We start from the raw sequence: 15,968 nt of genomic DNA on the forward strand, positions 1-15,968 counted from the left end.
ATTTGTATCAAATGTCTATGTTAAAAGAAGTGTACTCCAATTAAACAGGATTCTTTATCCACAGCATAGAGGATCTGTGAGAGTACACCGAGACCCCCACAGATAGCATAGAGGATAACCTTCTGATCAGTGAGGGTCTAAATACAGAGACCCCCACAGATGGCATAGAGGATAACCTCCTGATCAGTGAGGGTACACAAGACCCCCACAGATAGCATAGAGGATAACCTTCTGATCAGTGAGGGGCCCTACACCGAGACCCCACAGATAGCATAGAGGATAACCTTCTGATCAGTGAGGAGCCCTACACCGAGACCCCACAGATAGCATAGAGGATAACCTTCTGGTCAGTGAGGGGCCCTACACCGAGACCCCACAGATAGCATAGAGGATAACCTTCTGGTCAGTGAGGGTACACGGAGACCCCACAGATAGCATAGAGGATAACCTTCTGATCAGTGAGGGTCTAAATACAGAGACCCCCACAGATGGCATAGAGGATAACCTCCTGATCAGTGAGGGTACACAAGACCCCCACAGATAGCATAGAGGATAACCTTCTGATCAGTGAGGGGCCCTACACCGAGACCCCACAGATAGCATAGAGGATAACCTTCTGATCAGTGAGGAGCCCTACACCGAGACCCCACAGATAGCATAGAGGATAACCTTCTGGTCAGTGAGGGGCCCTACACCGAGACCCCACAGATAGCATAGAGGATAACCTTCTGGTCAGTGAGGGTACACGGAGACCCGCACAGACAGCATAGAGGATAACCTTTTGATCAGTGAGGGTACACAGAGACCACCACAGATAGCATAGAGGATAACCTTCTGATCAGTGAGGGTCCCTACACCAAGACCCCCACAAATGGTGAGAACAGGAGCAGCAGGTCAGTCATGTACTGCCCATTCATTTTCTGTGGCAGTGTGAGATATGGCGGTATTATTTATGACCTGTTTACATGTCGCTGTCTGGTGACTGATGTTGGTTTCCTGCGGCAGTAGGTTATCAGGGTGCAGCAGGGTGGGACCTTCCTGTGGCCAGTGCTGGGTCCCCAGATTGGCTGCTCCGCAGTTGTGTCCTTATCTACGTGACCTATAGTGGCAGCGTGACCTGCGGGGTCTGTGTACACTGGGTTTATACCTATTGATTCTAATAAATCCTGGCAGGACCAGACTGATTAGTCATCAGATTATGTAGCCTCTGAATTTTCCCTTCCAACAGTAACCACAAGGTGGCGCTCTATACATTGCACCACACAGGAAACATGACAATTAGTTACTATGCGGAGCCTCAGCATAGATTGTCTGTACTCTCTCTATTGCTTGGACGTCCCTACTGCGCCGCTCACGTGTTATGGACATTCAGATTGCAGGCCAGACAGGTCCCAGACAACCCCTTTAAGATTTACAATTTGTTTCTTTCCAGGACAGAAGACGAGAATTTGAAATGAACCTGCAGAAAGCGGGACTGGAGCTGGAAACCGAAGACAAGAAGGTGAGTGGAAGCCAAAGATATGGTGTCCCGGGGAGGTCACAATGGCTTCCTTCCTTCTAACTTCAACTTTTGAAATTATGCTAATAAGCCAGAAGGGCTTTGGGTGGGGGGAGCATGACCAAAGCCCCTCTTTACTGTAGCTTCACAGGCTGTTACACTGTGCAGGAGCACTTCCCTCTCCCACTGTGTGAGATTACATCAAGCAGAGTAAGGGGGAAGAGTGCTGAAGGAGCAGAAAGGGGAAGACAGTATAACAGCCAATGAAGCTGGAGTTTGGATGGGCACCCCTGCAGAGCCCTTCTGGCTCATTAGCATAGTTTTAAAAGTTGATTTTTAGAAGGAATGGCCATGAATAACATGTATAAGAAGATTCCCACAGTCCCGGTGCCCGGATCTATGAGTAATGTCCCTGGTTTATCAGGATGGATTCCGATGGTTGATTTCCTATAAGAACCATTAATTTGGAGGAGCTAGATGTGGGATCCCAGAACCATGAGATATTCTACAATTCCATTACCATAGTCCTACCAACACCTCTTGGATCGAGTTCTTCCCACACTTCTGCCTCCAGTGATCCGTAATTCTGAATATCCATATTTCTATTCCAGGAATCTGAAAGTGGAAAAATCTACTTTTTGAAGATCCACGCTCCCTGGGAGGTCCTGTGCACCTACGCCGAGGTGCTGAATCTGAAGATGCCCATAAGGTCCAATGATATGGAAGCGAAGGCGGACAATCCTCTCCACTGGTTGATTCGGATCTTCAAACTTCCGTATAACGTCATGAACCCAGAAGACGATTATTTCACCGCTCCCTTCAACAAGCAGAAGCAGGAGCTGTTCAAGATAGAAGACCAGAGCAAGTTCTTCTCCCCGGCCACCAGGAACAGGATAGTAAGTCTAGTCTCCCAGGCATGGTCTATCCATCTCCACCCTTCAACCCCCCAGCCAGGTCCATTAGTGACCCAAAAATGTTACTGTATAACACTGACACCAGTTCTGGGTAGGAATGTCCTTGACTATTAAAGGGAATGTGTCAGCATCCCTGGTGGGATGTGTAATCCGACCTTTTTGTATGCTGTTATTAGCAGCAGGACTGTGAAATATGGATTTACGTTCCAGGATTGTAGCACAGTGGTCGTGTCCTTACACTGCTGTGCTCTGTTTTCTCTGCAGCCTGTCTTACGTATTGTCTCTGGAGAGATGTGTAATCATATGGCTGTGTATGTTGCTAGTAGCAGCAGGACTGTGATATATGGATATCTATTCCAGGATTTTAGCCTATCACAGTGCATTGTGGGAGTGTCCTCACACTGCTGTGCTCTGTGCTTTCTGCAGTCAGTGTTAGGTATTCTCCGTGGAGAGATGTATAATCATACATTTGTATATGAGAGTGGCAGCAGGGCTGTGAAATATGGATTTCTATTCCAGGATAAAACTGGACACCTCACACTTCTGTGCTCTCTGCAGCCGTTGTTTTTATTACACATCTCGCCGGAGACAGATCCCATCTTTGCGCGTGTTGTTAGTAGCAGACGGACTGTAAAAATGTGTCTATCTTCCAGGATTGTAACTTCTCTGCGTAAACAGAGGGGGTTGTCCTCACACTGCTGCGCTCTAAGTTCTGTGAACTAAACGACTCCACAGCTTACCCCTGTGCTCTGAGTGACTGCTGTATGATTGTAGCAGACACGGCTAAAGACTTTACTCTGAGGAGGAGGGTTGTAGTGCAGCCCAATTCGGAGAACTAAGAGCACAGCAGTGTGAGGACAAGTCCCAGAGTAATTTGGAACGTCTTGTTACACGCACTAATTTTTCTGATTGCTGGGACCTACATTTACTCTTGGGAGCCCATTAGCACAGGAAAGTTTCTGAACCTCCTATAGCACATGCCACTGATGGAGCCCCTGCAGCTTTATGTGGACGGTGCCTTTAAATCCCAGCTAAGTGTCAGTCTCCTGTATACACATCTCCTCCACTTTATAATTCATTATTATTGATTGATTTTTTTTTTCCCATTTCAGGTCTATTACATCCTCTCCCGCTGCCCCTACGGAGTCGGGGAAGAGAAGAGAAAGTTTGGCGTGAAGAGGCTGTTGAGCAACGGGACGTACACATCCGCCTTCCCGCTCCACGATGTAAGTGATGAGCTAGAAATGAACTGTATATGTAGGATCCGGCGCCGTCCTCCAGGCGGAATATTGTGCAAATACGGACCACGTGACCGTCGCTTTTCATGGATCTGACCCTGTGCAGGGAGGGTCTTCGAAGGACTACTGCCCTGTGCAGGAAACCTGAGGACTGTGTGGGGTAGTAGTCCTGCAGGCAGGTAGAAGTCTGAGTCCCCTGCACAATGTTCAATTCATGAGTCCTTAAAGGGGTCGTCCACTTTCAGCAAATATTTGATATGGTTTGTGTAAGGAAAAGTTATACAATTTCACAGATTTCTGTCCATAGCAGAACAGCAAGCCGAGATCTAGAAAACGGTGAGGAATTGATACAGAAAGTATATAGGAAAATTGTATAACTTTTCCTTACACAAACCATATCAAATATTTGCTGAAAGTGGACAACCCCTTTAAGTCCTTAGAGGAAATCTCCCATAAAAATCCATCATGATAAACCAGGGACATTACTTACAGATCCAGGTACCGGGACTTTGGTATCTTCTTATATTTGTTATTCGTGGCCTCCTCCCTTCTAAAATCACCTTTTATAATTATGCTGATGAGTCAGAAGGGCTCTGGGTGCTGTTACCAGAGCCCCTCTGTGCAGTAGCTTCACAGACTGTTACACTGTACAGGAGCACTTTCCCCTGTGTGAAATCACATGAGACGGGGGGGTGGTGTGATGGGAGGGGAAGACGGTGTAACAGCCTGTGAAACTGCCACACAGAGGGGCTCTGGTACCCCCTTCATTACCCTTCAATACCCTTGCAAGTGTGCGTTTACACTTATAAAACGTGCTCTCAATGTGGCCATAAACTGACCCGTTTCTCCTCCACAGTGTCAGTACTGGAAGTTATCTATGGATGGGAAGTGTGAGAGCGAGCGCTACACGTTGTACAAGCACTGGGCCCGGTTTGGGAAGTTTTACAAGGAGCAGCCGCTCGATCTGATCAGGTAAGTGCTGGAGAACGGCCGGATTCGTCCACGTTTGGAAGTGTCAGGTGGATAAGCCTCGGCTTTATAAGATGTGACCAAACTTTAACGCTTCCCCCTGACCGTGGTTTATTTGTACCTCCAGGAAATATTACGGGGAGAAGATCGGCATCTACTTTGCTTGGCTCGGCTTCTACACGGAAATGTTATTTTTTGCTGCTATTGTTGGTTTCTTTTGCTTCCTGTACGGATGGATAACAATGGATGAGAGCATCAGTAGGTAAGATTACAGAGACCCGGAGGATTGGTTCTGGGGAGATCGGGTTTTTATTCATAAACCAAACAACTACTGTCCATATCCTTATCAAATCACATAGGACTCTTAAAGGGGCGGGTCCCTTCTGAAAGTCGGAGTGTACAGAACCCTCTATCAGGGAACAGAACCTTGAGTTTGGGTTCAGTCACGTGTAGCGGAATGTTACAACTAACAATCCATTCCCCGCATGATCTGCAGCAGTGGTCACCCACAGCCCCATTCGGATGAATCGGAGGAGTGCAAACAACCCTGACGTGTGTGAACAACCCCTCATAGCGTCTCATTTACCGAAAGCACCTTAAAAAAGTTTATGAAAATGTCCTTAATGTATTGTGCAACACTCAGGTTCCATTCTCAGATCTTTGCTGTTTAGAAATAGTAAGCATTCATTGTTCACAATCTGAGGCTACAAGTGCTGGGTGTATTGCAATAGATGGTTGTAATACACTGTAACAGCCCTGCAGCTGTGTGTGTGTTAGGATTGGGACCAAATGCTTGTCAGCCTATGGGTATCTAAATAATGGATGTTCTAAAAGCAGTAAAGGTCCCTATACACCATGCCCTCTGCTGGTCATACATCATGTGCAGGTGAACTTACTTAATAATAATAACAATTTTTGCAGCATTGTGCAGAGCTTTGTGGATGAGGGTGATTATTTTAAACTGAATTCTGAAGGAGACAGGCAGCCAGTGCAGTGAGTGGCACAGACTGGAGGCATCCATGTAGCGTTTGGTCTGAAAGACGAGCCTGGCTGCTGCACTAGGAATGGATTGTAGAGGAGAGAGTTTAGTCAGTGGAAGATGATTAGTAGGGAGTTACAGTAGTGTAAGTGAATCACTGCAAAATTAGCATTTTAGAGGTACATGTGTTTTTAATGGAAAGATGGAAGACTTCTACCTAGTTCCCTACTAACACCTGCAGCTCCACTTCCCAGTCTTCACCTTTGTTTCACTAAAGTCAATAGGGACGAGCTGCAATACCGAGCACAGCCACTATAAAATGTGTGACACTATACATAGAAACCACTGATTAGTGGTGATCCCTCCCCCCCCCCCCCCGCACACACTGATCTAATATCAATGACCTCTATAATATGATCCATATTTTTTAGCCCCTCTAAAGTTTTGTTAATCTGACCCCAAAGCTTTAGATTTTTGCATCTCTCCATATGTGATGATCATTATGTTGTTTTGTTCCTATAGTAAAGAGATCTGTGATAATGACATTGGCGGACAGATCATCATGTGCCCCCTGTGTGACAAGCGCTGCAATTTCTGGAGGTTAAACTCCACCTGTGAGCCGTCTCAGGTAAGTCTCTCCCCCTCCCCCGCACATGGGGTGCACTATGTGACTCCCTGTGCTCACCCTCTTCTCTCCTCTCCGCAGTATTCACACCTGTTTGATAACGTGGCCACCCTGTTCTTTGCCATCTTCATGGGAATATGGGGTAAGTGTCTGGATGTCCACATAACATCTGTCTGGAGTTACAAATGTGCCATTCAGGAGTCTGGGAAAGCAGAATGGTGAATAATCTATAATATTGTAACCACAGAAGACCTGTTGACTGAAGAGCTTGCACTCAGATAATGTGTATGGTCAGTGGTTACATGTAATATAGGTTACTATAAAGCATTTGCTGTGAGTTCCCGGCTGCGGTAGAGAGACTGACCCGCTCTCCTTGCAGTGACGTTGTTCCTGGAGTTCTGGAAGCGGCGGCAGGCGCGGCTCGAGTACGAGTGGGACTTGGTCGACTTTGAGGAAGAACAGCAGCAGCTTCAGCTGAGGCCCGAATATGAGGCCAAGTGCACCCATAAAAAGAAGAACCCGGTGACCCAGGTAAAGATCCAGGTCTTCTCTGCATCATGTATGTGTTAGGCCTATTGTCCACCAGCGAGTTTGATGCGTCCAAGTCGCATCGTGTGCTTGGCGGAACGTCCAGCCCGTACGCTCAGCGACTGTAACTGGACTCAGCTTGCCGGTTCTGTTTCGATTGTTGAGTGTTTGGGCTGGACGTTCCGGTGAGTTTGCAAGTTGGATACAAAAACTTGCTTGTGGCAATAGGTCTTACTGGCCCGATCTCCATGTATTCAGTGAGCTTCTTCAATGGATCGTCTATCCTTAATATCGGTGAGCAATAGGGATCACCGTCATCGGGCGCTTGTGTGAAGTTCGTTCAGTCACATTCAAGTAGGTGCTTTGGAGCTGCAGTAACGCGCACAGCCAGTGTATGGCGCCCTGCCTGGTGAACAGACCACAGTACTAGTCTGATGGGAGGGTGCGCCCCTTGTCAGACCCCCTGCCCATCTGATTGACATCACCGATCCTAAGGATAGGCAGTTACTAGAAGAATTCCTGGAATACTGGGAATACGGCATACGGAACATCAGGCCAGATGAATCAGTATTAGTGCATTATGGGTATAGCCTCCTCTATCACTGAGGGGAGCACTGCATTATGGGTATAGCCTCCTCTATCACTGAGGGGGACACTGCATTAATGGGTATAGTCTCCTCTATCACTGAGGGGGGACACTGCATTATGGGTATGGCCTCCTCTATCACTGAGGGGAGCACTGCATTATGGGTATAGCCTCCTCTATCACTGGGGGGAGCACTGCATTATGGGTATAGTCTCTTCTATCACTGAGGACACTGCATTATGGGTATAGTCTCCTCTATCACTATGGACGCACTGCATTATGGGTATAGTCTCCTCTATCACTGAGGGGGGACACTGTATTATGGGTATAGTCTCCTCTATCACTGAGGACACACTGCATTATGGGTATAGTCTCCTCTATCACTGAGGGGAGCACTGCATTATGGGTATAGTCTCCTCTATCACTGAGGGGGGACACTGCATTATGGGTATAGTCTCCTCTATCACTGAGGGGGGACACTGCATTATGGGTATAGCCTCCTCTATCACTGAGGGGAGCACTGCATTATGGGTATAGTCTCCTCTATCACTGAGGGGGGACACTGCATTATGGGTATAGTCTCCTCTATCACTGAGGGGAGCACTGCATTATGGGTATAGTCTCCTCTATCACTGAGGGGGGACACTGCATTATGGGTATAGTCTCCTCTATCACTGAGGGGGGACACTGCATTATGGGTATAGCCTCCTCTATCACTGAGGGGAGCACTGCATTATGGGTATAGTCTCCTCTATCACTGAGGGGGGACACTGCATTATGGGTATAGCCTCCTCTATCACTGAGGGGAGCACTGCATTATGGGTATAGTCTCCTCTATCACTGAGGGGGGAGCACTGCATTATGGGTATAGTCTCTTCTATCACTGAGGACACTGCATTATGGGTATAGTCTCCTCTATCACTATGGACGCACTGCATTATGGGTATAGTCTCCTCTATCACTGAGGGGGGACACTGTATTATGGGTATAGTCTCCTCTATCACTGAGGACACACTGCATTATGGGTATAGTCTCCTCTATCACTGAGGGGAGCACTGCATTATGGGTATAGTCTCCTCTATCACTGAGGGGGGACACTGCATTATGGGTATAGTCTCCTCTATCACTGAGGGGGGACACTGCATTATGGGTATAGTCTCCTCTATCACTGAGGGGAGCACTGCATTATGGGTATAGTCTCCTCTATCACTGAGGGGGGACACTGCATTATGGGTATAGCCTCCTCTATCACTGAGGGGAGCACTGCATTATGGGTATAGTCTCCTCTATCACTGAGGGGGGACACTGCATTATGGGTATAGTCTCCTCTATCACTGAGGGGGGACACTGCATTATGGGTATAGCCTCCTCTATCACTGAGGGGAGCACTGCATTATGGGTATAGCCTCCTCTATCACTGAGGGGGGACACTGCATTAATGGGTATAGTCTCCTCTATCACTGAGGGGGGACACTGCATTATGGGTATGGCCTCCTCTATCACTGGGGGGAGCACTGCATTATGGGTATAGTCTCTTCTATCACTGAGGACACTGCATTATGGGTATAGTCTCCTCTATCACTATGGATGCACTGCATTATGGGTATAGTCTCCTCTATCACTGAGGACACACTGCATTATGGGTATAGTCTCCTCTATCACTGAGGGGAGCACTGCATTATGGGTATAGTCTCCTCTATCACTGAGGGGGGACACTGCATTATGGGTATAGTCTCCTCTATCACTGAGGGGGGACACTGCATTATGGGTATAGCCTCCTCTATCACTGAGGGGAGCACTGCATTATGGGTATAGTCTCCTCTATCACTGAGGGGGGACACTGCATTATGGGTATAGCCTCCTCTATCACTGAGGGGGGACACTGCATTATGGGTATAGTCTCCTCTATCACTGAGGGTAGCACTGCATTATGGGTATAGTCTCCTCTATCACTGAGGGGAGCACTGCATTATGGGTATAGCCTCCTCTATCACTGAGGGGGGACACTGCATTATGGGTATAGCCTCCTCTATCACTGAGGGGGGACACTGCATTATGGGTATAGTCTCCTCTATCACTGAGGGGGGACACTGCATTATGGGTATAGCCTCCTCTATCACTGAGGGGTACACTGCATTATGGGTATAGTCTCCTCTATCACTGAGGGGAGCACTGCATTATGGGTATAGTCTCCTCTATCACTGAGGGGAGCACTGCATTATGGGTATAGCCTCCTCTATCACTGAGGGGGGACACTGCATTATGGGTATAGTCTCCTCTATCACTGAGGGGAGCACTGCATTATGGGTATAGTCTCCTCTATCACTGAGGGGGGACACTGCATTATGGGTATAGTCTCCTCTATCACTGAGGGGGGACACTGCATTATGGGTATAGTCTCCTCTATCACTGAGGGGGGACACTGCATTATGGGTATAGTCTCCTCTATCACTGAGGGGGGACACTGCATTATGGGTATAGTCTCCTCTATCACTGAGGGGGGACACTGCATTATGGGTATAGCCTCCTCTATCACTGAGGGGAGCACTGCATTATGGGTATAGTCTCCTCTATCACTGAGGGGGGACACTGCATTATGGGTATAGCCTCCTCTATCACTGAGGGGAGCACTGCATTATGGGTATAGTCTCCTCTATCACTGAGGGGAGCACTGCATTATGGGTATAGCCTCCTCTATCACTGAGGGGAGCACTGCATTATGGGTATAGTCTCCACTATCACTGAGGGGAGCACTGCATTATGGGTATAGTCTCCTCTATCACTGAGGGGGGACACTGCATTATGGGTATAGCCTCCTCTATCACTGAGGGGGGACACTGCATTATGGGTATAGTCTCCTCTATCACTGGGGGGAGCACTGCATTATGGGTATAGTCTCCTCTATCACTGAGGGGAGCACTGCATTATGGGTATAGTCTCCTCTATCACTGAGGGGGGACACTGCATTATGGGTATAGTCTCCTCTATCACTGAGGGGGGACACTGCATTATGGGTATAGGCTCCTCCTCCTATTTGTTCCTATGGATTTTTGCCTCTCATGATATTATGGGATGTTTGGTAAATAACATTATTTCTTTTTATCCGCAGTTTTATTGAAATGTAACCGAAGGCCGGAATCTATTTTAATTGCACACATATTATAACCGTATTAACCATTTAGTATCTGTCCTTGTTGACATGACGGGGGCAGCCATCCTTAGTCCTCAGTTGTTATGTGCCTAAGGAAAGTGACCTCCATTACAATCCCAATAGATTGTCACCCATCTTGCCCAGAATCCTGAGGGGCGATATTACTGCACAACCGGCTTACGGGAAAGTTGGGTGACAAGCTGCGTGGTACCTATGGCGTCGGCCATGTTCATTCTTCTTATTCGTCATATTTGAGTAGTAAGGGTAAGGATATTCTTCTTTACCCAGCTTTCCTAGGCACAGATAGCATATAAGGGAAGATATAAGAGTCTGAGAAAGCTGGATGATGAGCCGTACTGGTTGTCACCCAACTTTCCCTGTGATGGAAGTAATTGCTTGCTTAAAGGGAACCTGTCACCAGATTTTACACCTTTAAACTCCCAGCCCCCTTGCGTAGGGGATGAAATGTCATTTATGTGAAATCTTCCCCGTTTACCTATAAACAAAAATTCTTCCATCAAAGTCATGTGACGCTGAGCAGAGAAGAGTCATATTTAGAGGCTGCAGGGTGACTGTTCCTTCAGATGGCCCTTTCTTCTGTTCTGTAGAGCCTAGAAACATGGTGCTGGTGTCATAGTAAAGATGGGAATCTCATCTTTCAGGTCACATCAGGACTGTGGTTCTGTGATGTACAGAACCGGAGGTGCATGCAGATAAAGACATAAAATGCGAACTGTTCATTGTCACATGACTTTATAGGAGATTTTTTCTTTTGAATGGCTGAGATTTCACAAAATGAGTAGTTTATTGGGATAAAATCTGCTGAGCAGTTGCCTTTAAGGAGTCCCCACACCAAGATGGCTGCCCCTCTCTTGCTGTATTTTTTTTCTCCCGTGTCCGGTGGTCCGTCTCTCATGCCGTGTTCTGGTTTGTTACACATTCAGCCTTTCTACATTTGTAGGAAATGGAACTGGTTCTAAAGCGCAGTCCGGTAAACATCCTGGGGAAACTGTTCCTGTGCTGGATGTCCGTTGTGTTCTGGGTAAGGGGGCGACACCGGGACCTCCGCCTCTCCGTACCGAAACTAACCAACATTAACCACAGCTACAAAAACGGACTGGTGTTCTGCCTGGTGATGTGGGGGTGCAGAGACGGGCGGCCGAAACCATCTTGTTCCAGGGATAGAATAAGCATAAGATCCTAAATCTATGGGTGTTGGTGCTATAGTGACCCCTGCTGGCTGCATTTGGGTACAGCACTGCAGCGATACTTTTATAGCAGATGCTGCAGTTTACTTCTCCATTTGCAACATTTATGGGTCAGAACATTCTATGTTTTATAGACATAATCTGGTGCTAGAAATGTTACTGTTTGGGGAGGGGGGGGCGTTAGTTCTCCTAGCATCCCTGGTATAGCGGAGCCGCTCGCGCTCCAGGAGCAGGATGGTCTCTCCGCTCTGATTTGCCTCCTTCTTATCTCCTCCTTATTTTGGGTGTGAGCGTCTTTACTCCATGGTGAATCGTGGCCTTGCTTGCTTTGCTGTTTCAGGAGATGGAGCCTTACTTGCCCATTACTAGTAAGGCGGCCCGGTTCTGCTTCTCGGGAGCCACGGTGCTGTTCTGGGTGAGCATCTTTGGATCTCTAATACTTTCTTAACATCCGTCTGTGGTGTGATTTATATCCTTCATTGTCTCTTCCTTCCTTCGGCGGACCCCTGTCTGCTTCTTCTCGCTTCTCTGTGTCCTAAATGAATAAAAGTTGATAACCGCAGGGATGTTTTCGGGACCCGGGTTAAATGCGTCAGATCCATAGGGGTTGTCCATGATCCAGGTCCTTATACGTCCTATATTAGAAGCTCAGGGGATTTGGCATTCTGCTCTTTCTTTCAGATAGCTGCAATTCCTTGCACAGCCAGATGGACAAGGGGGCGCCGTGCAGAGAAAACTTCTTTCTTCTAAAAATCAACTTTAAAAGCCCGAAGGGTTCCTGCAGGCGTTACCAGAGCACCTCTGTGTCTCCAATCAACCTGGAGACTGGGGGAGTTCTCCTGAGCAGTGTAACAGCCTGTGAAGCTACAGCAAAGAGGGGCTCTGGTAATACCTATCAGAGCCCCGTAGGTTCTTTAGAATCATTTTAAAAGTTGATTTTAGAAGGAAGGAGGCCATGGATAACACATATAAGCAGATACCACAGTCCCGGTGCCTGGATCTATGAGTTGTGTCCCTGGTTTATCTTGATGGATTTTGATGGGAGATTTCTTTTAAAAGAGGAGATGGTGCCGGCTTGTAGTAGTCACTGTGGGGTATCTATAACTAGTATACAGGCAGTCCCCTACTTAAGAACACCCGACTTACAGACGACCCCTAGTTACACACGGACCTCTGGATATTGTTAAATTATTGTACTTTATCCTAAGGCTTCAATAATCAGCTGTAACAGTTACCAAAGGCGTCTGCAATTACGGTTTATTATCAATCCTGGTTCTTATGACAATCCAACTTTTTTAAAATCCAATTGTCACAGAGACCAAAAAAGTTCTGTCTGGGGGTTACAATTATAAAATATACAGTTCCGGCTTACATACAAATTCAACTTAAGAACAAACCTACAGACCCTATCTTGTACGTAACCCGGGGACGGCCTGTACTCATTATGGAAATATATGAAAAATATGGGGGGAATTGATCTTTATTTTTACACCTGGCATGATAAATCCGTTTCAGGTGCAAAGTTTGTGTTTTTTTGTTTTGTTTTTCGGTTTTCAACTTGGTGGGAGGTGAGAAATCAGATTTATTAGTACAGTCCCAGTTATTCTGCCCAAATATTGCCCCTACAGCAGGTAAAAGAGCCACCACATAGCGCCATCTGCTGGCAGGAAGCTATAACCAACATCATCAGGTAAGTTCAGACCTTACACCAGGGTGAGCTGCCAGATGCTTTCTCCTGGGTCCCAAAACATCCCGGTGTCTGTGGGGTGATGATCTGACCATGAATTGGGGTGAGCTTGTATGATAACCACATAACAGTCAGGCCGGTCGTACACATAAGATGTTTCTCCTGATCCTGTACATGTGCAGAGTGTGCATGTCTCCTCACCAAGGCGCAGCCTAACACATACATGGCCCAGAACAAGGGATTAGGAGGATAACAACCCCCCCCACCCCCACCCCCACACACACACACACACACACACCCAAACCCACAACCTCCATATTCATCTATTGTGTACGGCCGGCATAATACAATCTATAATCATATTCCATAAGAAATTAAGGAGCAAATTGATATGAAACAAAGTATCTAACTATCACTCTTCACCTTGCCCCTACATCTATCTATCTATCTATCTATCTATCTCATATTTATCATCTATTGTATCTATCTATCTATTGTATCTATCCATCTATCTATTGTATCTATCTATCTATTGTATCTATCTATTGTATCTATCTATCTATCTATTGTATCTATCTATTGTATCTATCTATCTATCTATCCATTGTATCTATCTATTGTATCTATCTATTGTGTCTCTATCTATTGTGTCTCTATCTATCTATTGTGTCTCTATCTATCTATTGTGTCTCTATCTATCTATTGTGTCTCTATCTATCTATTGTGTCTCTATCTATCTATTGTGTCTCTATCTATCTATTGTGTCTCTATCTATCTATTGTGTCTCTATCTATCTATTGTGTCTCTATCTATCTATTGTGTCTCTATCTATCTATTGTGTCTCTATCTATCTATTGTGTCTCTATCTATCTATTGTGTCTCTATCTATCTATTGTGTCTCTATCTATCTGTTGTGTCTCTATCTATCTGTTGTGTCTCTATCTATCTGTTGTGTCTCTATCTATCTGTTGTGTCTCTATCTATCTGTTGTGTCTCTATCTATCTGTTGTGTCTCTATCTATCTGTTGTGTCTCTATCTATCTGTTGTGTCTCTATCTATCTGTTGTGTCTCTATCTATCTGTTGTATCTATTGTATCTATCAATCCATCTCCTTCCTATTCTTACCTTCCATGACCTCTGTTGTATTACACCTATGATAATCCTTGTGACTCCAGACCACCACCTCTCCTGTCATGTGTGATCTTATACAAGAGAGAACATTAGACATTGTTGATTTGGATGGGATCCGCTGCCCATTTCATTGGGGAAACCTAAATCCTCCGATGTGTGAGTGGGTTGTAAGGCAGTGGTCCCCAACTTTTTTGTTTCCCGGGACCAACTGGACACCAAATTTTTCTTACAGAGATCAGCAGGAGTGCGCTCCCCTACCCCCTACAAATCCTCCCTGGAAGATATGGGGATATTCCCCACCCTAACCCTGCACCTAATGACAAGCCATATGATGTTTCCCACTTCCTTGTAATGCCCCCGTTCCTGCAGTCCCCCATATAATTCTTCCCTTCCTTCAGCCCCCCTTATAATAGGTTCTTTCCTGTTACAGCCCCACTTATAATGGCCCCTTTCCTGTGGCCTTCCCTTATATGGAGAGAGCTATTGAAAATGGATCATTATAAGCAGGGAGCTACAGAAATGGGGCATTATAACCCCCCTCCCTTATCTCTAGCCGTCCCCACTTATGATGCCCCCTGATGGGCTTTATGCTCCGTTTCTCGCCGTTCCCTGCTCCCCTGAAGCAGCTGCTCTTCCCCTCTCGGTGTAGCAGCGGTATGCGAGGTGATGACATCATTGCATCTGCCGCTACCTGAGCAGGAGTGGAGCTTCTTCAAAGGAGCGGGGAAAGGTAAGTAACGGACATTTGTTTTTCTTTAGCTGCGGCCCGCGGCTTGGTGTGCCACGGCATGGTTTTGGCCTGTGGTCTGGTGGTTGGGGACCACTGGTTTAATAGATTATCTGGAAATTACTATGAAATGGGATGCACAAACTATTTAGGTTATGCCCTAACCACAAGATATAACCATGTGATTGGTAGGAGGTCCAACTGCTCGGACACCCAGTAATCCAGAAAACGGGTCCAGCGTGTGTCCTTCCGCCCCATTCGGTACAATGTGAGTGTAGGATATTGCAGGACACTTTGCTCAGGTAGCCCAGGCACTCCTATTCACTGTCTATGAGAGTGCCGGAGATAGCTGAGCGCCGTGCCCAGCAATTTGTGCCACTCCCATACTATGAATGCAGCGCCAGGACACATGCTTCGCCATTTGTGACCATTTAAAGGGGGGAGCGGATGTAGTGATTGTAATCCAGCAGTCGGACCCTCTACCAATTTCCAATTGCTTATTCTTGTCACCCACTCGTTCCCCCACCCCCATTCCCCAGCCTGCACCCGTCCTGGCACTTGGTCGGTGTTTTCGGGTCATTGATCCCTTCAGAGTAATTAGTGATAAGTAACATAGTCCATAGCCCACCCACATTACATCTGCTCTATCCAGCCACACGGGACGTGTCCTATAACAGGGTGGAGCAGGGGTCCGACTTCCTCCAGTAATCGGCTACTTCAAGGGTC

The 15,968-nt window shown here is 46.7% G+C and overlaps 1 protein-coding gene across 8 annotated transcripts in view; it reads left to right on the forward strand.

Moving 5' to 3' along the window:
* The window catches only part of ANO5 (anoctamin 5), a 60,921-nt gene that overhangs the window by 34,280 nt on the left and 10,673 nt on the right, over nt 1–15,968 (forward strand). For 6 of the 8 annotated variants that reach the window (XM_072118938.1, XM_072118941.1, XM_072118940.1 and 3 more), the window contains 9 exons: nt 1,433–1,501; nt 2,110–2,394; nt 3,525–3,638; nt 4,507–4,622; nt 4,747–4,881; nt 6,121–6,226; nt 6,305–6,365; nt 6,603–6,754; nt 11,450–11,530. In XM_072118938.1, coding sequence (XP_071975039.1) covers nt 1,433–1,501; nt 2,110–2,394; nt 3,525–3,638; nt 4,507–4,622; nt 4,747–4,881; nt 6,121–6,226; nt 6,305–6,365; nt 6,603–6,754; nt 11,450–11,530 — 1,119 coding nt within the window. Of the gene's footprint in view, nt 1–1,432; nt 1,502–2,109; nt 2,395–3,524; nt 3,639–4,506; nt 4,623–4,746; nt 4,882–6,120; nt 6,227–6,304; nt 6,366–6,602; nt 6,755–11,449; nt 11,531–12,036; nt 12,112–15,968 lie in introns of all 8 variants that reach the window. The other 2 variants (XM_072118939.1, XM_072118942.1) reach the window with 2 other exon arrangements.

This window comes from Engystomops pustulosus, chromosome 7 (genome assembly GCF_040894005.1).
Source record: "Engystomops pustulosus chromosome 7, aEngPut4.maternal, whole genome shotgun sequence".
Lineage (NCBI taxonomy): Eukaryota > Metazoa > Chordata > Amphibia > Anura > Leptodactylidae > Engystomops > Engystomops pustulosus.